The sequence below is a fragment of the Triticum aestivum genome, chromosome 3D, assembly GCF_018294505.1.
Source record: "Triticum aestivum cultivar Chinese Spring chromosome 3D, IWGSC CS RefSeq v2.1, whole genome shotgun sequence".
In the NCBI taxonomy this organism is placed as follows: Eukaryota; Viridiplantae; Streptophyta; class Magnoliopsida; order Poales; family Poaceae; genus Triticum; species Triticum aestivum.
In genome coordinates, this window is record NC_057802.1 from 2,140,870 (window position 1) to 2,160,944 (window position 20,075).

General features: G+C 46.4%; 2 protein-coding genes across 2 annotated transcripts; both read right to left on the reverse strand.

Moving 5' to 3' along the window:
* Window positions 1–8,332: 8,332 nt before the first annotated feature.
* LOC123076736 (transcription factor LATE FLOWERING) lies at window positions 8,333–12,962 on the reverse strand. The gene is made up of 7 exons (XM_044498851.1): window positions 12,085–12,962; window positions 11,912–12,001; window positions 9,405–11,147; window positions 9,187–9,288; window positions 8,994–9,059; window positions 8,814–8,879; window positions 8,333–8,681 (listed from the first exon to the last, which is right to left on the reverse strand). The coding sequence occupies exons 3-7, from the start codon at window positions 9,888–9,890 to the stop codon at window positions 8,574–8,576; spliced, it is 828 nt and encodes a 275-aa protein (XP_044354786.1). The 5' UTR covers window positions 9,891–11,147; window positions 11,912–12,001; window positions 12,085–12,962; the 3' UTR covers window positions 8,333–8,573.
* A 226-nt stretch (window positions 12,963–13,188) lies between these two features.
* Window positions 13,189–14,888, reverse strand: LOC123076734 (cell division cycle protein 123 homolog). Its single transcript, XM_044498850.1, has one exon. It carries the CDS (start codon window positions 14,774–14,776, stop codon window positions 13,526–13,528), a length of 1,251 nt encoding a protein of 416 aa, XP_044354785.1. The 5' UTR covers window positions 14,777–14,888; the 3' UTR covers window positions 13,189–13,525.
* Between the last annotated feature and the right edge of the window lie 5,187 nt (window positions 14,889–20,075).

Below are 20,075 nucleotides of genomic sequence, written 5' to 3' on the forward strand. Positions count from 1 at the left end.
CCAGACACTCGAACATAAGGTGTGTGTGTGTGGGGGGGGGGGGAGTGCTCTATGATTTTCGCGACATCCCACCGCCCAAGATCCTCTTCCCGATCTTCACACTGTCGCTGGGCGTGATCTAGAGGCGATCATCATCAAAGAAGAGGAAATGAATGGATGCCAACATCTCTGGACTTGTATATAAACTTTCAAGTTCATCTATGATGGAACGAGTCCAGATGGCGACATCGACACGTGCTCGATGGTCATTTGCGGAGCACTCGGTTGGCGCAAGCCCTTTATTTTTCTCTTATGAGCCTTGTCATCGAAATCGGAGATGTCGTTGGCGCGTGTTTGGTAGCCAGGCCAGCTAGCGGCGAGTTTTTTTGCTTCATATTCCGTGACGGTGATGTGGCAGGGTATGTGACCGTTTAGGATCAATTTTTTTAATTGACAAAAAGGCATGTTTTTCTTGTCTTGTTATAAAAATAGAAACAAGATTAGTGCCTGCCAACTCACACGCACTGGCTGCTAGGGAGCTGGCGTTCGTGCCGCCCCCTTCCAAACCAAACCTCAACCACCAAGCCTGAGCCCGAGCCCAAACCCTGGCTATAAGCCACCCCCCTCCTCCCCCGCCCCATCGGCGCCACGCCGTCTTCCTTGGTTCCGCCTCCCAGCCCCAATCCTAACTCGGCCCCGCCTCCCCCTCCCGTCCTCGGTGGCTCGGCTCCCCGCCGCCGGCTCGCCACGGTGCAAGGCAGAGCAGAGGAGAGGAGAGGAAATTGAATCGGAGAACCGGTTCCAATTTTTCCACCCATCGACTAGTCGGGATGGCTGATATACCCCTCTTGCCGGTCACTAGGGACGGCGCGGAGGTCGGAGGAGGAGCCGCGAGTCCCAAGAAGAAGAAGACCATGACGTCACTCTACCTCACCTTCTTTGAGACCGCCGCCGACGGCAAGAACCGTGCCTGTAGGCTCTGCAACAAGACATATTGCCTCAGCACCGCCACCAGTAAGCAGAGCACACACCCAACCCCCAATCCTTTTTTTTACTTAATGTTACACATCAAGAACACCGTCTAGTCTACGCATTAATTCATTGGCGTAGTGATACATGCACGCTTGTGAGTTCAGCATCCGTTTATTTAGCTTGTAATAAACAACACTGGATTGCAGAACGAACAAATTCGATCCGAAATGAAAACTTTCCCCTAAAAAACTTTTCTGAGTTTATGGGTTTTCCAGAACCCGCCTCTCAAGTTGGCTTTTCAAAGAATAAAGAAGCAAAATTTCATACATGCCACGAGAAGGGACGGAGCAAAAGCAACTTGGTGTTTGGAGCTTTCTCAAAAGCATCACATGGAATTGTCTTCCCCCCTCTGGCCTTGGAGGGATATGTCAGACGCCGCCGAGGCCTATTTGGCAGCTACGATGACTTTGAGATGAGTTTAGGCCGCAACTTGGGCTTCAGCAATCGGCTATCCGGGAACCCAACATGCCCTTCCATTAATTGTTGGCTCTCTTTGTCGTTGTCGTGGAGTCGAAGCTACGATGAAGCGAGTCCAGGTAGTGCTCGATGGCTGTTTGCGGAGGGCTCGGTCGGCGCGAGCCCCGTGTTCTCCCCCTTGCGTACCTTGCCGTCGAGGTCGAAGTTGTAGTCGACGTGTGTCAGTAGCCAGGTTGGCCGGTGCCGGTGCCGGTGGCGAGTGGTGTTGCTGTCATATTCCGCGATGGTAATGTGCTAGGGTTTATAACAGTTTAAGCTCCTCCGTTCCTTTTAATTGACTGCCGAAAATGACATGGATTTTTTCTTGTGTTAAAAATAGAAAAAGATTGGCGACGGTCAGCTCGCACGCACGCGCGCGCCAGCTGCTGAGGGAGCCGGCTGGTGTTCGAGCCGCCCCTTGGTTCCGACCCAGACCCCGGCCACCAAGCTCGAGCCCGAGCCCGAGCCCGAGCCCAAACCAAACCCTAGCTCCCCACCCGCCCAGATCGGCTCCGCCCTCCCCCTCCCGTCGTCGGCGGCTCGGCTCCCCGCCCCGCCCGCCGCCGCCGGCTCCAATCTTGCCGCGCTCCGTCGACCGACCGTGACCGGGATGGCTGACATGACCCTCCTGCCGGCCGCCGGCGACGGCGCGGAGGCCGCCAGGCCCAGGAAGAAGAAGACCATGAAGTCGCTCTACCTCGCCTTCTTCGACACCGCCGCCGACGGCCGCTCCCGCGCCTGCCGCCTCTGCGGCAAGACCTACTGCCTCACCACCGCCACCGGTAAGCAAGCAGAGCGCACACCCGATGGCCCAAAACCCAATCTTTTTTTTTACTGAATGAAATCTTCAGAACGCAGCAAGAACACCGTCAGTCTGCGCATTGATTACTGTACTTTAGACCATATTTCCAACTTTAGAACATATTTCCTCCTTTGTGTCAGATATTTCCTCCTTTGTTTAGATACGGATGTATCTAACACTAAAACGATGTATCTAGACAAATCTAAGACAAGTAATTAGGGGCGGAGGCAGTACAAACTTTTTTCTGAATCGGATGTATGTAGACACGTTTCAGCGTGTTTGTTCACTCATTTCAATGCGTATGTAGTTCATATTCAAATATCCAAAACATCTTATATTTGTGACCGGATCACCGGAGGGAGGAAATACTAACTAAAATCCCTTTCACATCGGTTCCAATTGTGATGCAGGCAATCTGGGGAAGCACCTGAACAACCGGCACCCGGGCTACGACCAGCTCGCCGACCACCACCTGCACCTGCAGGGCGACCCTGCCCAGAGCGCCATCTCCGGCATGTTTGCCAGGAGCAAGAAGCCGCAGGCCCCGGCGCGAGCTCACCCGCAACCTCAGCCTCAGTCGCAAGCACAAGTTCAGGTTCAGTCTGTTCAGGCTCAGGCCAAAGCGCGGGCCATCCGCGCTCAGCCTAGCGCGAAGCCGGCGGTGGACGTCGACTACGTCAACTGGTTGCTCCTTCGGTGGCTCATCGGCTCCTCCTTCCCGCCCTCCACCCTCGAGGACAGCTCGTTTGTCGACAGCTGCAGGTACCTGAACCCGGCCGTCAGGCTCTGGCCGAAGGAGAAGGCTCAGGAGATCACCCTTCAGGTGTTCAAGAGCATGAAGGAGGATGTCAAGGCGTCCCTGCAGCGCGTCAGGTCCCGGCTGTCCATCTCCCTTGAGTTCTGGACTTCCTACGAGCAGATAGTGTACCTGTCTGTCAAGTGCCACTGGATCGACGAGACCTGGGTCTCGCAGAAACTCCTGCTTGACGTGTGCCGGGTTCGGTGCCACTGTACCGGTGCTGACATTCTGCGAGTTCTGTTGGCTGTCTTGCAGGATTTTAACATTGACTTGAAAACCCTTGCTTGCACGCACAATAACAGCCAGCATGCTATCCATGCCTGTGAAGAGCTCAGGCGGGAGCTCGAGTCCCGGAAGCTCCCCTTCTGCTACATCCCCTGTGCCGCAAAGGCGCTAGAGGTTATCATAGAGGATGGCCTGCAAAATGTGAAGCCTGTATTGTCCAAGGCCCGCGAGTTTATCCTTGAGACCAATTCGAACCAGGAGATGTTGGTGGATTTTAAGCACTGGACTGAAGTTTACCAAGAAGGCCCATGTAAATTCCCTCTTGATCATTCGGCAAACTGGAACGGCAATTACAATGTGCTCGACATAGTAAAGAAGGTACTGTACAGTCCATGCCTACATCTTATTTTCCATCACGGTTGTTAGTTCTTTTGCTCACGTTTTTTAAGGTTTTTTTTTTCTTCAGGCCCCTAATGCGATGGATAACACCATCAAGAAGTTTCAAGACATTTTTGGGCCGAGGGACTGGGTTCTGAGTGACGAGGAGAAGTCAGTGGTGAATTCATTGCACTCGTACCTTGAGCCATTCTATAAAACTACGACCAACCTTTGTACTTGCAAATTACCAACTGTTGGGTTGGTCTTCTTCTTCATGGACCATGTCTTTGAGTTGATCAATGTCTGCCATGACAGCAGCCACCAGAAATTGTTTGAGAAAATCGCCAGAGACATGTCCAAGACGGCTCGTGACTTCACATCTCAAGCTTACAACATCTACACCTTCACGGCCGCGATTCTTGATCCAAGGATCAAAGGGGAGCTCATCCCTGACGCCCTCAACTCCACCAGCAACTTGGAGGATGCAAGGGACCATTTCGTCAGAGACTACAGCAGCATCTTCCAAGCTCCTGGAAATGGCTACAGCACCCAACAAGACAACACCGAGGATGGCGGCGCGTTCTCCTTCGCCGAAGAGATTATTCGTAAACGCCGTCGTGTCAGCATGAGCACTGCCGCTGATGAGCTCACTCAGTATCTTGCGGAGCCCCCCGCACCGATTTCCACTGATGCTCTTGAATGGTGGAGAGGGCACTCCTCCCGTTACCCACGGCTCTCATTGATGGCCCGTGACTTTTTGGCAATCCAAGGGACATCGTTGGATCCTGAAGAACTGTTCACAAGCAAAGGGGACAGTATCCACAAGCAGCAGTACTGCCTTCCTCTTAGTAGCATGCAGGCTACAATGTGTATAAAATCGTGGATGCAAAGTGGGTATCAGTTCAATTTTCAGTCGACAATTATTGATTTCGAGAGATTAATCGAGTCTGCTACTGCTCCTGATGCTGTGAATGGTCCAGAGTCTTCTTGAGGAATAAATGGTCAGAAATTCAGGACCCTAGATTAGTTCGGCGGCATCTGTTCCATGTACCATAGGTTCTCATCATGTAAATAGTTCATCTAAGATGCAAATGCGGGTTTGTTTGTAGTCTCTGCACAAAATCTCATAGTCAGAATTATGGTGAGCAGCCTGTGTTTTCAGAACCATGACATGTAAGGATCTTGAAGGTCATCGTAATCAGGAGCAACAATGCAATTCAGGTTTGTTTCCTGTGAAGATGGCTTAAAAGGAAGATACATGTCCCTTCATGTGATCAGAGGAGTCCTTTTACTGCCCTTGATTCTATAATGGTGTAATTCTCTAGGCAGTTTGCTTCAGTTTTTTTGTTATCGCAGTATTATTACTTTGCTAGAGTTCAGTCCAAAACTATATCAATGGTGTGCTGCCAAACAAGATGGGCATCTGATTCTGAAGAAAACAAGAGAATAAAAGAAATAGATGGGCAAGTTATGTGCATTAAATTCATGTGATTTTATTGATTATTTTTGTTGTTGCAGAGGAGAGAAAGCAACTTGAAGTTTGCGAGGAAGGTAATGCCGTAATGCTCCTCACGTCTCCTTGGCAGCGGTTCAATCAATTTTTTTATGACATGGGGTGCCATGAATTCTCGGTATTGATGGTTTTAAATTTTAAGATTTATGCTCGAAAGTCACATGGGAATGGACTGGGAAATGAGAATACTGCATAAAGTACTAGATGGTGTGCAAGAATCTTTAGATTTTATTCTGCTGGAATGTGACCTCACACAGGACAGACTGCCATGCCCACAGAAACACACACATGACACCTATGTTTTAGAACCTCCAAAGCACAAAACTGCCAGTAAATATTTTTGCAAGTGAAAATGCGTGGGAAACTGCTGGTAAAATATTTTTTGTGAGGGAAAATGTGTGGTATAAACTGCTGGTAAAATATTTCTTGTAGTGTCCCAAATTGTTGAGATATGATGCATGAAACATCAATCGATTCGTATTTTCCTAGGGAAACGAAACATCTTGTGGAGCTAAAATCATGGGACAGTGTTGACTTTGATTCATGGCAGCCATGCTTGGATCTTCATTCTGATTTGTTTGGCTTGTACCACATTATATTGCATATTGCACCCATTGTCAACAACTAGAGTAATGGAGTTGTCACATGGCCGAAACCGTGATCTGACCTTGGTTTTGCACGATTGGAACCTAGAAATCTGTAGATCTTAGGACCACATGACATGATCACTGTTTTTATTTTCTGCATTCAAGGCACCGACCAGTTGCATGACACAGCATCTCCCTGCATCATTTCCTGCCTTCCTGGCCATCATTATACCACACTGATTAGGGATTAGCAGCATTTCAACGACATTGTTTATCATAATCAGATCGGTTATCTCGTGATGGGTGATGTTAATGACAGTCGGTTCCACATGTCAAGCATCTGATGATGCGTTATCGTGCACTTAACATTAATAGGTTGGATGGTCAGCTACAATCTCTTTCTTTTATTCAGAAGCATTTTAGAGCACTTAATGGGCTCTTTTTTTTTGTTCATTGAGTTCTCAAGTTTCTTCATCCAACATTTAAATTATGTCAGATCTATGTGCGCCACAAGATAAAGTTCATCATTTTTTTACCGCAAAAGATCATCATTGCTGCCTGCACATATTTTCCTTAAATTCTTACGTGAACTTTAGAAAGTGACAATTAACCATGCATAGTTTCAGTTTACTATTCTCAAATGAGGGTGAGTTTAGATTGGCAACTCATTTGCTAAATTTGTTTTTGTGGGAAAGTTGTTTTTTACTTTATGATATCATACTGGATGCTTCCTTTGCTCAGTTCTCAACTTTCTTTATCAAGTATTTCAATAATTTCTGATCATCTTCTATGTGGTTTACAAGAGCCGCGGGATAGTTTGGAACACAGCAATCAACAGAAAACAATTCAATTCCCGCTGGAATGGGGAAAAGAAATCTCTACACTTATATTTGAGTAAATTCCACTTTTCAACTCCTATTTGTGCCGAGCTGTTAATGAATAAAGATTACCCCGTTCAAGTTGTTCTTCGTCTTTTTACCCTATAGTTGTGCATTATTCCATATATTTGTGTCATTTTACAAGCCTTCCCCATCCTGACATCTCGAGACCACTTATCAGACCCATGTGTCAGCTCATCACAAATCATTGGAACTTGGTTATTAGTTTTAACTCCACCTTGAGGGGTACTTGTTCCAAAAAGGAGTAGCTTTAATGTAAGTTCTATAGTTTTTTATCTATTGTATCCGCAAAAGAAGTTGAAGGCAATTTTAAAATAACTAATAACTTCAATGAAATTATGAATCTGGGATTCAAGAACATCTAAAGAATCCGAACAAAAAAAAAACACTAAAAAAATTTCAAGTATGGTTTTAAGTGTTCTTTTAGAGCAAGTACCACTCAGTTTAGAATTAAAATAGGCGAGACCTGGTTTTCCTAAGATTAAGGGATTTATTTGTGGAATTGCATCGAGGAAATTTCCACATATGAGGTTGTTGTGTGATGTGGAGAAACTTGTTAAATATGGTAACATGTGGAAATGATGCATATGACAAACAGTAAAAATAGAACATATATTTCTTTTGATCCGGAATAGAACATATTTTTAATCGGGTAACTTTTGACGCATGGCACAAATAAGGGGTAAGAAGTGGAATTGAACTCTTACTGTATATTCTTGTGCGGATTCTACAAAGTGACGGCAGTTTTAGTTGTTTTAATGCCATTTTTAGTTGCTGCTGAGAAATTGTGTCTCCACTCCATTGCAACATGATGGCATCATCAAAAGCATCCTAGGATTTGTCTCCATCCTCCTCTAATCACGCACTAACTGCAATTAATTCCAGTTGCATTACAAAACTGTTTGACTTGAGAAAAAACACAAGTAGCCGCACGATCTCTGATCGATGACGATGCTGCGCTATCAATATTCGTGGCAGAAAATCTGTGGTGCCCAGAACACATAGTACATTCTCCTCTCCATATAAATTTTGTGGTGATTTACTTTGTCTCCAGTTAATTAAGATCCCTGAGAAATATTTGCCAATCTCGATCTAGACCCGGTTGAAAGTTTAAGAGGAAACATAATACTAGTAAGGGTTGCACGATCATGCATGCATGCATTGCTACTCCCTTGACAAGATCAATTCCAAGTGCTTTGATCTCAGTTGCCGATTCAAGATTGAGTGCTCCTTTGATTGGAAGCAGCCTCATAGGAATTCTAGAGAATTTGGATCCTTAGGATTTTCCTTCACTAATATAAAGATTGGTTTGCACCCAATAAGCCTCTGGGTACAATTCATTTAATTAGTACAAAGTTAGTACAAACTTGAGTCACTTATTTTGGGATGGAGGGAGTACTACCCTTTGATCCAAATCCATATAGTTCAGTCTTCTATTTCCTCCGATCCATATTACTTGTCGCTGTACTAAAGGTACGACAAGTAATACAGATCGGACAGAGTAGAATTCTATGGGACTAAAGAAGAAATAGTAAGTTTATTTTCAGAAAAAGTTCATTTGTTTTTCAGGATTTTGTGTTTCAACAGAAACAATTTTATTGTACTTGCACCCTGTGGCGGGACCCTGTCTAGGTTTCACCAAGCTGTGAAACATCATGCTCGTCTACGTCAAGGATTTTATTGGACTAGTTACAGTGATCAGAGCTTCAGACTCCAATACACGGATCAAGGGGATTTGATCTTCTACTTATAAAAGGAGTGAAACAAAAACATGATCATCCATCATGACTGCCATGTATGAATGTTTACAGAGCTGCTTGTGCTCTCTTTTCTTTTCTGATCTTACACGCGGCGCGATCAATCTAAAACTTTGATAAAATTCAACATGGATGGATGAAATTGCCTAGGGTTGCTGCTGAGAGGACAGGATGGCGTCCAGGGCGGTCTTCACTTGGGAGAGCTCCGGGGCCTTCCCTCCTTGCACCGGCCAGAACTCGTCGGTCGCCAACACCTGCATATATAGATGCCGATTATGCGTGGACCAAGTTATACATTGCAGATCAGACATCATCGGACTGTAGATCGATCATCCAAGGGTTGAAGAACAAGTAGTCGATGTAACGATGACTGATCGATCGCATACCTTGACTTGCAGCTGCAGGAACTTGACATAGGTGATTGCCTTCTCGAGCATGGTGACCATGTCCACCTACACGAGTTGGTTTCATCCACAAAATTAGCAACTGATGACCAGAACATTTTGACAGAAAAAAGCTGTGCTAAAGCATGCATGGTGTGCATGAGGAGGAATCATGGTGCGCACCTTCGTGCCGTTGGGCACCAGATCCTGCAGAACTTTGAGCCTCTCGCTGATGCGCTCTCTTCGGACCTACACAGGGATGATCGATGGAGTAACTTGGATTAGTTTGGTTTCGATCGAAGCAATTTCCTCGCCACGCAAAGAATCATTCACCACAAGAATAGGGAGAAGTTGAACTCATGCTGCTTGTATGTACCTTTGCAACGGCGCTCTGAGGGTCCTTGGTAGGCACAACTTTGGCCTTGCTCTTCCTGCCTCCTCCACACTGCTTCTTCGCCGCCGCTTGCGCCTCACCGCCCTTCACAGATAAACACAGATCAGATTATTCACTTAAATAGATCTGATGCAAAGTTTGCGTAGGTAACAACATATTCTCATATGAATGTACGGGAAAGATCTGATGTAGGTATTTACCGAGCTCGCGCGCTTCTGCGCAGACTTGGCCGGCTGCTTGATGCTGCTCTCCTGGATTTCCGGGACGACATCGGCCGACCCTGGGTTCATGAACCCAAACTTGGCAGCGCCATGCTGATGGTCGGCCATGCCGTCCATCCAGAGCGCGCAGTCATCGTCGCCTGTGCCGGCGTTATAAGCCAGCTGATGACCGGCACCGCCGGCATGCTCAAAGCTGAGCACCGAAGAGGTGGAGCTGGAGGAGGCGCCCGGCGTCCCACCGGAGGCGTTGTACGCCCAGCTGTAGTAGTCCGCCGCTGCCGACCCGCACCCGCCTTTGAAGTTATCGACGAAGGAGAGCTGGGGGAGGGCGGTGGCGGTGTCGTCGTCCTCATCGTCGCCGTCGACGACCACGCCGTGGTAGCCGAAGAGCTCGAGGGACATGGAGGAGGGCTCGTCGTCATACATCGCCCGGAGAACCCGCGAGGTGGCCCGCTTGCACGCCATTGGCCAGGCTAGGCAGCTAGCTGCTCTGTGTCACTGTTCCCTAGCTACCTAGGTGAGACCGAGCTACTGGTGACGGTGTTCCGGGGAGCTACTACTAGCTAGGGTTCAGGGCAGCTCTTGGCAGGTAGCTAGCTAGCTGAGCTCTGTCAATGCATGAGACGTGCAAGCATGCGGCTACTTATATAGAGTGAGGGGTTTCTTAATCGAGTAGGCGCTAGTGTGCAGAGCTTAATGAGCCAGCAAGGTCTTGAGCTGTCAGTGGAATATGGGGTCAAGTGCTAAGAGGGAGACAGACAGCAGTGGACCCATGATTAATTCCCTTGTTATGCTCAGCTAAGTAAGGTGATTAAGTAGTAGTAGAAGTGGAGCTAACCCCCTCCCCCCATGTTCCAGTGCCACATAATCTACACTCCTTCGCACCCGGGCTCTCTCTTCACGTGGCATTCAAGGCCAAGTTGATGCTGTTTACATTAGTTAAGTTTAAACAAGGGGAGGAGCTAGGTGGTGATGACGTTGTGACAAGCTTGTATTCAATTCAATTCAGGCTTAGCATGCATGAAACAAGCTTGCTGGGGAACCTCCATTGCCATGGCTAGCTAAGCTATAGCTAGCCCATGTGTAAGGCAGCCAAGCAAAAATATGTGTAGGTTCTTGTAGGGTATGTAACTTCAATTATTTCCTTGGTATATATATAATTGATCGGCCGTACGTCGTACGAGAGTACATGTTTCTTCTATATGTAGGTTCACATATATTGGTCAGGGTTTAGGTACCTGCTACTGCTAGCACAGCACCAATAATGGTTACAGTGAAAACAAGAAACTATCCCCCTACTACTTCAAATCGCAGGGAATTATAAGTTCTTGTTTTCACCGCAATCTGATTTTTGCATCGACAGAAACTTTAGCTTTATCAGCGACTAATGCAGATCACCAGCAGTTGCACGCAGCAATTCGCCGCAGGCTTAACAAAACCAGCTGGTACCAATGTAGAATTGTATAGATATATGTTCTTCAGACCGAGTCATCGTAAACGTGGCTCAAAGCTACTGGACCAAATGCAGACATGCAATTAACTGAGAGGAAGCATCCATCCATGCATATCCTACGCACATGGGAAATCGGTTGTTATTCACACGTACCTTAAAGAATATCTTGTGCCGGGCGACGCGCAGGATAAACACTCCGTGGACATCTCACGCGGATCAGGATCTGCCTCCAGCTTCGACGTGCGCTCACGATCGGCCCGGTAAATTCCCTGTACATGGCCTGATTAATGAGAGCGGTGTGGCCTCTCAAAGCTTCACATGGCCTAGCCTAGCAGAGCTCGGCACTGCAAGTGTCACACTTATTGCAGGAGCATAAACAAAGCCCTCCTCCCCGAGTAAACTGATAAACCCTGGACGTGCGACGCAGTCACGGAGCACCCACATCGTCTTTCCCTACCAACCCAACCCGACGGAGCTAGCTCCTCCCCGTGCATCTCGCTGCTGTAGGAATACATATTGGGAACGACGTACAGGGTACTATAATAAGGCATCTCCGTGACTAGTTGACTACACAAGGACGTCTACAATTATACATACATGCTAGGGTTCGAGTAAACAAGTACTGCTGCACGCCTGTACTATTCCTTGTTGATCAGGCAGATGCATGGGGGGATATGGACGGCTGATGCTTCGACCAGCCAGGCATCGGCAGATCGATTTTCTAGTGTGGCTTTCTTATCTGAACTATCTCATTCTTCCTTTCTGAATTCCCTAATGGTTTTCTTTCTTATCTGAATTCTCTAATGGCTGCACAGCTACAGATTATGATACCAAGGCTAGCTAGCAGCCCCTTTGCCGACCACGGCACGCGTACCCACCCACCATCTTGTCCCTAAGCAGCTTAGTCAATAGTCAGTACTTACTGATGAGTAACGCCGGCATTCCAATGATGTCCAGGCTATATATACTACTGACAGCAGGATATGCAATGCAACTGAGGTTATTTATATAGACAAGAGTGAAGAGTCTTTACCTCGTGGAGCCATCAAAACGCGTCTCCAAGTATGTTTGTTCGCAGTTACTTTTATATAGGTACCCCTCTGGTTCAGGTCCAAGCATGCACCTGCAAAACATAACCTGTTCAAGACTTAGGATTCAGTAGTAATAATATGCTCGTGAATAATCTCTAGGCAGTGTTAACTCCACCTTGCCTCGCACCCAAGGTACTGCAGGATACAGCTCATCATCATATCCTACCAACGAACTCTGAAATTCTTCAGTTATGGGACAGAAAATTCAGTGCATTATGCAAGTCACTGATACCGAGTGAATCAGGATTTCAGGCATTGCTGAGACATTGCACCCTCAGCTCCAAGGTAGCAGTTCTAGTAACGCTTCTTTCACCCTTCAGTTAAAATTAGCACACAAAAGTATATTGCACCCTCAGCAATAACCATACCAAAACAACCATCATAATTCACTTCAAAGAGAAAATTTATAAAACATGACATCATCAGAAATTTCGAAAACAAAGACTAAACGATACTAGTAAGCTTCGTGTTGCCTACGTGACATGCCTACTGGCACTAGATTATAATGGGGCCTGTTTGGCCCAATTTAAGCTTGGGCCTTATTAGTTAAATATAAGCATAGCGAGTTAAGTTAGAACCAAACAGCTAGCTTATCCGGGCTTAACATTTAACAGCCATCCCTGTCATAACAGAGTGAAAGCAAGTAATTTGGCCCAATTTAAGATTTGGCCTATTATTTAAATAAGCTTAACCAGTTAAGTTAGGACTTTGAACCAAACAGCTAGCTTACCCGGGCCTAACGATAGCAGAACATCCCTGCCATAATAGAGTCAAAGCAAGCAAATGGGCCACAATTAGGCAGGAGCTCATGACTTGTTAGTTTGGTTGCTCAAATAGCTTCAGGCTTATCTATAAGCTATAAGTCAGTAGAGCACCTTACAGGGTAAGATTAGTAGCTCACAGAAATTGAATAACACAAGCAAGTATACAGCTAACTAAATTACTAGATCTTTAACTGTCTAGTACAGTCACTTGTTTCAGGAGTAAAAGGAGTTTAACAGTAGAAAAAGTAAAACATCAGCGTTAAATTCAGTCAAACGGCATTAAGTGTACAGGTCCTAAACCGGACCATTGCAGAGTTCCAGGTTGAAATGTGAACTGAGGAAGAGTTCAAGGTTAAGACTCTTTCATTCAAACTGGGAGAGAGTTTGAGGTTGAAACCGTTGCCTCAGTTTGAAATGCCAAAATAAATAGGGTAGATACAAGCTGATGATACATATGAAACAGCAAAGAAATATAGGGGGTGTATTCATGTTCAAGAGATAAGAGAACCATTGAAATTTCAGCCATGAGACACAAACTTCCACTACAGACATGTTTCTGTAAATATCTTAAGATATAAGTCACATAAAGCAACATGAAGTAATTCAATACTAGCAACACTAGCTAGCATTACAGAAGCCACGGGAGAAAAGAACAGCCCAGAGAGGTTTGCATTACAATCTGAAGAAAGCTTTTACTTATAGTGTTCGACAGATGGAACATTACCAAGAGCCATCACTTCACTTGTTCACCTACTGGAGTCCTCAAGCACCTTGTTGTAGAGCAGGGCGCGACTACGAATCCACACCTAATGACGCCATCTGTCTGTCGAGCTCATTGCCAGCCTTCTTCAGAAACACATCCCAGCCACTACCATCCCCCCAATCCAGCATATCATACGGTATTGCTGTCATTAACCCTGGCCTCACTGCACCCTGCTGCATCACCACTCGAAACTCCAGCTCGTCCTCCCCTCTCTGCTCCTCCTCAAGCTCCTCCCATGTGAACAGCAGTGGCAAAGTATAGCCACCCCAAGGATTGAAGTCGATCAGCTTCACCCGACCATCGGCTCTCACATACACATCAAATGTGTAATTCTCTGAACCAAACTGTGGCTCGATGAATTCTTCGAAGAAATCCTCGATCTTGGGCTGCACCTCAGCACTCCACCCAGGCAGTGAAGGGTAGTAGGCAGACGGGTCCCTCTGCGACACGCCGACCAGCTTCCGCCCCCGCACAAAGCAACGGAACTCTGACTCGGGGCGGAGGCCTGGGTACCACTTGCGGAGCGCGAGGTAGTACTGGAACCCGTCGTCCACCCAAGTCTCATCATCATCACTGCTTTCTTGTTCAGCATCCTCTTCCCGCGCATCACTTCCACCGCCGTGGGCACCTCCCTCGCTGCAGTTCTCACCGGGGTCACTCAGAACACCGGCACCATTGGCGGTCTCACGACTGCCCTCTGTGGCATTCCGTCGAACAGGCTTGGCGCGCACGAAGTCCTGGCAGGAGGTGCGCGCGGAGACGAGGTCGTGGGCGACGCAGTCGGAGGCGCGGAGCAGCATGGCAACCTCGGCGAAGCAGGTGCAGCGGACGGTGCCGTCGGCGGCCATGAAGACGGCGTCCTTGGGCGCGCTCCAGTTGAGCTTGGGGAGCGCGGCGCCGCCGAGGCCGGCGATGGCGTCGTCCACCGCGGCCTCGAGCTCCGGGAACGCGGGCGGGAGCAGGCCCCCCTCGTCGTCGGAGCCGGAGCCCGAGCCGAAGAGGGGGTCGGTGTTGTCGCGGTCGAGGAGGGAGACGGGGTCCGGGAAGTGGCCCTGGAGCGGCGGGAAGGGGGCGCGGCCGGAGGTGAGCGTCGGGAGCACGAAGGGGAGCGGCCCCTGATCGCCCTCGTCGGGGCCGTCGGGGCCGGGGTAGGCGGGCCGGCCGGCGAGGTAGCGGAGGAAGGCGGCCGGGAGCGGGATGATGGCGGTGGGGACCGTGTGGCGCCGGAACGCCGGGTACCACTCCTGGATCTGGCAGCGGAGAAGCTCCTCCAGCAGCATCTCCGCCGGCTCGTCGGTCGGGTTCGGCGGCGTCGCACGGCGTCGGTCCTCGTCGCCGCCGTCGTGCTTGCGGTTCGCGTGGTGAGAAGGCCGGGCTGCAAACGAGGTGGAACTTCAGCAGGGTTGCGTTGGGCCTACTAGGACACCTCGCTGAAGGAGATAAGCAAGATGGGCCGGCCAAAGAGCAAGGGAGGTCACAACCTCCTTTTTCTCATTTTTTAGCTTTTGTGTTTTCTTTTTTTCTTTATTTTTCCACTTTTTAATCTTTAAAAATTTATAAATACATAATATTACAAAAAAACACTCCATAAAAAATATTTACAAAATGTTGACCAAACATTTGAAAAATGTTAAAAGTGTGCAAAGAAAAATGTTTATCACGTATACGAAAAATGAATAAAAAAATATGTATAAGTTTTCTTGACCATGTATGTAAAAATTGATAATCAAGCATTTGAATTTTTTTGAACAAGTATTTGAAAAATATTATTCAAGCATTTTTAAAATGTTAATGTGTATAGAAAAAATGCTGACTATGTATTAAAACAATGATGCATTTTTTTATCATGTATATAAAAATATTAATCAAGCATTTGAAAAATGTTAAACAAGTACTTGAAAAATGGTAATCAAGCATTTGGAAAATGTTAAATGTGTATGGAAAAAATGTGGTACATGTATTAAAAAATAATGATTTTTTATTGTGTATATAAAAGTGTTATCAAGCATTTGAGAAAATGTTGAACAAGTATTTAAAAAAAATATTAATCAATCATTTAAAAAATGTTAAATTTGTATAGAAAAAATGTTGATTGTGTATTAAAAATGTTAAATTTTATCTGGAAAATGTTAATCAAGTATTTCAAGAAATGATAAATGTGTATAGAAAAAAATTAATCTAGTATTTGAAAGATGTTAATCAAACATTTGAAAAATGTTAATTACGTTATGTATTAGATATATACAAAAAAATGTGTATAGGAAAACAATAAAAGACGAGAGGAAATAAAGAAAGCCGAAAAAACAAGAAAGAAAGAAACAAAACCGAAGAAAAATGAAGAAAAGAATAAACAGAGAGAAACTAAGAAAAATATAAAGAAAACCGAAGAAAGACAATGAAAGAAAAAAAACCCAATGAAAACAGAGATAAATCAATGAAAAACAAAAGAGAAAAAACAGCAAAACCCCGGAAAACCCAACTCGTTTTGCCTCAAGTAGGCCTGGGCATGGACCGAGGACCACAGGCAGGGTCATCTAGCCCGATCCGTCCATGAGTTTATGTGGCGGCGGCACAAATTTTGAATTTCTGGTGTTAAACCCTAGAAATGCACTAAATGCACAGAATATGGTTGGCGGATTCCGAAAAAGGTGAGGACCTGGCACGTGTCTTTGAATGGACTCTTGTGAGCCCAGAAAAAGCTTCAGGTCCAACGGAGGAGCGGGCACCACACCCACTTCAGAAACAGGATGTGTTCCCTCTCATGGTCTAGATCTTTCCTCGGAGATGGCCTAGTTTCCACACAACCTCCGGGAATGCTTTTGCGGAACGGCCTCAAATTTTTACCACGCCCTCCAGGGGCCGTTCGACGACACCGCGCCAGGTCCCTTGAATTACGGGTCCCCCCGAGTATTTCCGGTGATTTAAACGGCAGCAAACCTCATGCCGGCGGCCCCTCCATGGCCCCCGGTGCCGGTCCCTCCCTCCCTATTGGGCGCACAGGGCTTGGGCATGGACCGAGGACCACAGGCAGGGACATCAAAGCCCTATCCGTCCATGGGTTTATGTGGCGGCGGTGCATATCTTGAATTCCCGACGTTAAACCTTAGAAATGCACTAAATGCACAGAATATGGCTGGCGGCCCCCCGGAAAAGGGGAGGACCTGGCACGTGTCTTTGAACGGACTCTGGTGAGCCTAGAAAAAGTTATTTGGTCTTCCTCTGAAACATCCCATTCAGAACATCTTAAAATTATAACATAGCATAAAAAATGTAATAATACAATTTATTACTAATGGGCCACTTCGGGTAGCCCATGACATGTACGAGGAAGATTCCACAAGACATGGCGGTCAAAACAAGGACTCCTCTCCACCGACGTATTCGACTAGGACTCTTGTTATCCTTGGCCTCTCGTACATTATATAAGCCGAGGCTAGGCTAGTCCATAGATCAGGTTCTAGATGACTTGAACACAATTGCATTCACCTAGCCCTAGGGTTAGAACACATCTCACGATCTTGAGGTAGATCGACTCTGTACTCGATACATCTCTATTAATATAAACAAGAGCAGGAGATAGGGTTTTACCTCCATCTAGAGGGCCCGAACTTGGGTAAACATCGTCTCCTTGTTCCAGTTACCATCTGTCCGAGATCCACAGCTCGGGACCCCTACCCCGAGGTCTGTCGGTTTTTACATTGACAATTGTGCTTTCATTGAGAGTTCCGCTATGAGATCAACAAAGGATCGATGGTTCATCCACGGATTGACAATGGTTATTTCTGGACAGTGGATTTGTGTTCGCCTTCCCTGCCTCCTCGAGGGTCACTTTGATAATTGCTTCGTTGGAATTGTGTGGAATTGGGTCTAGAACAACCCTATAAAATTTCATCGCATTCCGATGGAGGAATCTCCGGCAAACTCCGATCTACCGGAGCCGTGTCGAATCTAGACGGGAATCTGGAGGAGTTTAGGCGAGGAGTCCAGCATCCAGCTCGGATATCGTTTGGAAGATCCCACCTTTCATCGGCTGCGGAATTCCCATCGACCATCCCTCACAATTTCAGCTCCATCCGGCCGTTCAAACTCTGGGAAACGTCCGATGAGTGCATCAATTTTTGGATATGTTCTCTACGCAAAAATGAATCCAACCCGAGTTCATCTTTCTTCATGAACGGGATATTGGACATCCTTTTTGGAGGAATTCTTTCTTAGGGTATTGTGTGTTGTTATCAAACACGTGCCCACAAATTTTAAAGCCATTTCTGAGGTAATCTTCACCACCGCGTTGGTATCAAACCATCCCAACATCGTCACCACACGGATTGCATGGGTCGGCGCGTCGGCATTACCATGCGGTCACTTCATCAAGATGACATTGACCGCGTCACATGTTTCGACCTACGTCGGCCTGGCCACGCCATTGCTTCTTCAAGCCAATGTCCACCACGCCGACCTGCTTTCACATCTCGGCTGGCATAGGGGCTACAACGTCACCTTACCAACCTGCACTGTCACCTCGGCTAGACCGGGGGCTTCGCCTCGACATATTGGCAAAGTTGTGCTATCACTTCATCAAGCTGGTCTCTTCGCCCAGGCGCCTCGGGACCGGCTTGGGGGCTGTGACATCTACCCTCCACAAGCTCGGACCACGTCATCAACACCGAGCGAATTAACCACCTAAGCCGCTTTCATGCTCAAATTTATTAAATGTTAAATTTTTGTTCAGTTCAACCAAGCATTATATTTGTGTCAAACAAAAAAGCTGGTTGTTAAAAACTTCGTTTGTTAAAAAACGTTATTTGTTAAAAACACTTCTTTTGCCCAAGTTAACTGGGGGCTCTTAAATTTTTATGATCTGTTTTATAATAAATGTTTTCTTCTAAGTCGTTGCAAAGTCTTTCTCTACCACTCCTTTCTCGACTCGAGTGTGTGGTCAATAGCAGGATAGCCTAGTTTCTCTCTAATGCCGCTCGAGTTTAGTTCGGTAAACTGGCATGAGAATCACTCCGCCTTCGGGATAGGAGGTTGAAGCTGAAGGCTGGCCCGCTTGAAGTCTTGAGATCGGATGTGTCATGTTAAAGGACGACGGAAACACAAATTAATTTTAAGTACAATTTTATATTGGCACCAAAAGATTTGATTCAATATAGAAGTAAAGTCTTTACATGAGTTTTTTTTTTGTTTTCCAAGCTTTTCACACCATTAACCTATTTTATGTTTTTCTTTCAAGAGGTAGGACACCCTCTTGTTCGAGGTGTTCTGCGAGGTGGTTTTGCTCGGGAAATCTTTTCCGACCCGCAGTTTGGCATCTTCCCTGCCGAGTTGCACCTCGGCGTTGTCAAAACGTACATGATAGTTGAACTAGTTCCCGAGGAGATACGATCCTAGGGTCGGCCATGTTGCCCAACCCAAGTCTCGGGGGCTACTACATTGATTGATTGAATGCAGTAAATTTTAAAGTGCAATACGGTTTTCAAGAAGATTACGATTCTCAGGTTGGTCGGCCGCACCCAACCTGAGTCTCGGGGGCTAATGCACACCGCGTTTTAATTCCTAAAGTATGCTACCAAAACTGCTGGTAAAGTATTTTTTTGTGAGTGAAAATTCATGGGAAACTGCTGGTAAATTATTTCTTGTAGTGTCCAAAATTTGTGCTATCACTTCATCAAGCCGATCTCTTCGCCCAGGCGCCTCAGGACTGGCTTGGGGGCTGGGACCTCTACCCTCCACAAGCTCGGACCACGTCATCAACACCGAGCGAATTAACCACCTAAGCCGCTTTCATGCTCAAAAATTTTAAATGTTAAATTTTTGTTCAGTTCAACCAAGCATTATATTTGTGTCAAACAAAGAAGCTGGTTGTTAAAAACTTCGTTTGTTAAAAAACGTTATTTGTTAAAAACACTTCTTTTACCCAAGTTAACTGGGGCTCTTAAATTTGTATGAGCCGTTTTATAATAAATGTTTTCTTCTAAGTCGTTGCAAAGTCTTTCTCTACCACTCCTTTCCCGACTCGAGTGTGTGGTCAATACCAGGATAGCCTAGTTTCTCTCTAAAGCCGCTCGAGTTTAGTTCACTAAACTGACCTGAGAATCACTCTGCCTTCGGGATAGGAGGTTGAAGCTGAAGGCTGGCCCACTTGAAGTCTTGAGATCGGATGTGTCACGTTAAAGGACGACAAAAACAAAAATTAATTTTAAGTCCAATTTTAGATTGGCACCAAAAGATTTGATTCAATATAGAAGTAAAGTCTTTACATGAGTTTTTTTTGTTTTCCAAGCTTTTGACACCGTTAACCTATTTTATGTTTTTCTTTCAGGAGGTAGGACGTCCTCTTGTTCGAGGTGTTCTGCATGGTGGTTTTGCTCGGGAAATCTTTTCCGACCCGCAGTTTGGCATCTTCCCTGCCGAGCTGCACCTCGGCGTTGTCAAAACGTACATGATAGTTGAACTAGTACCCGAGGAGATACGATCCTAGGGTCGGCCATGTTGCCCAACCCAAGTCTCGGGGGCTACTGCATTGATTGATTGAATGCAATAAATTTTAAAGTGCAATACGGTTTTTGAGAAGATTAC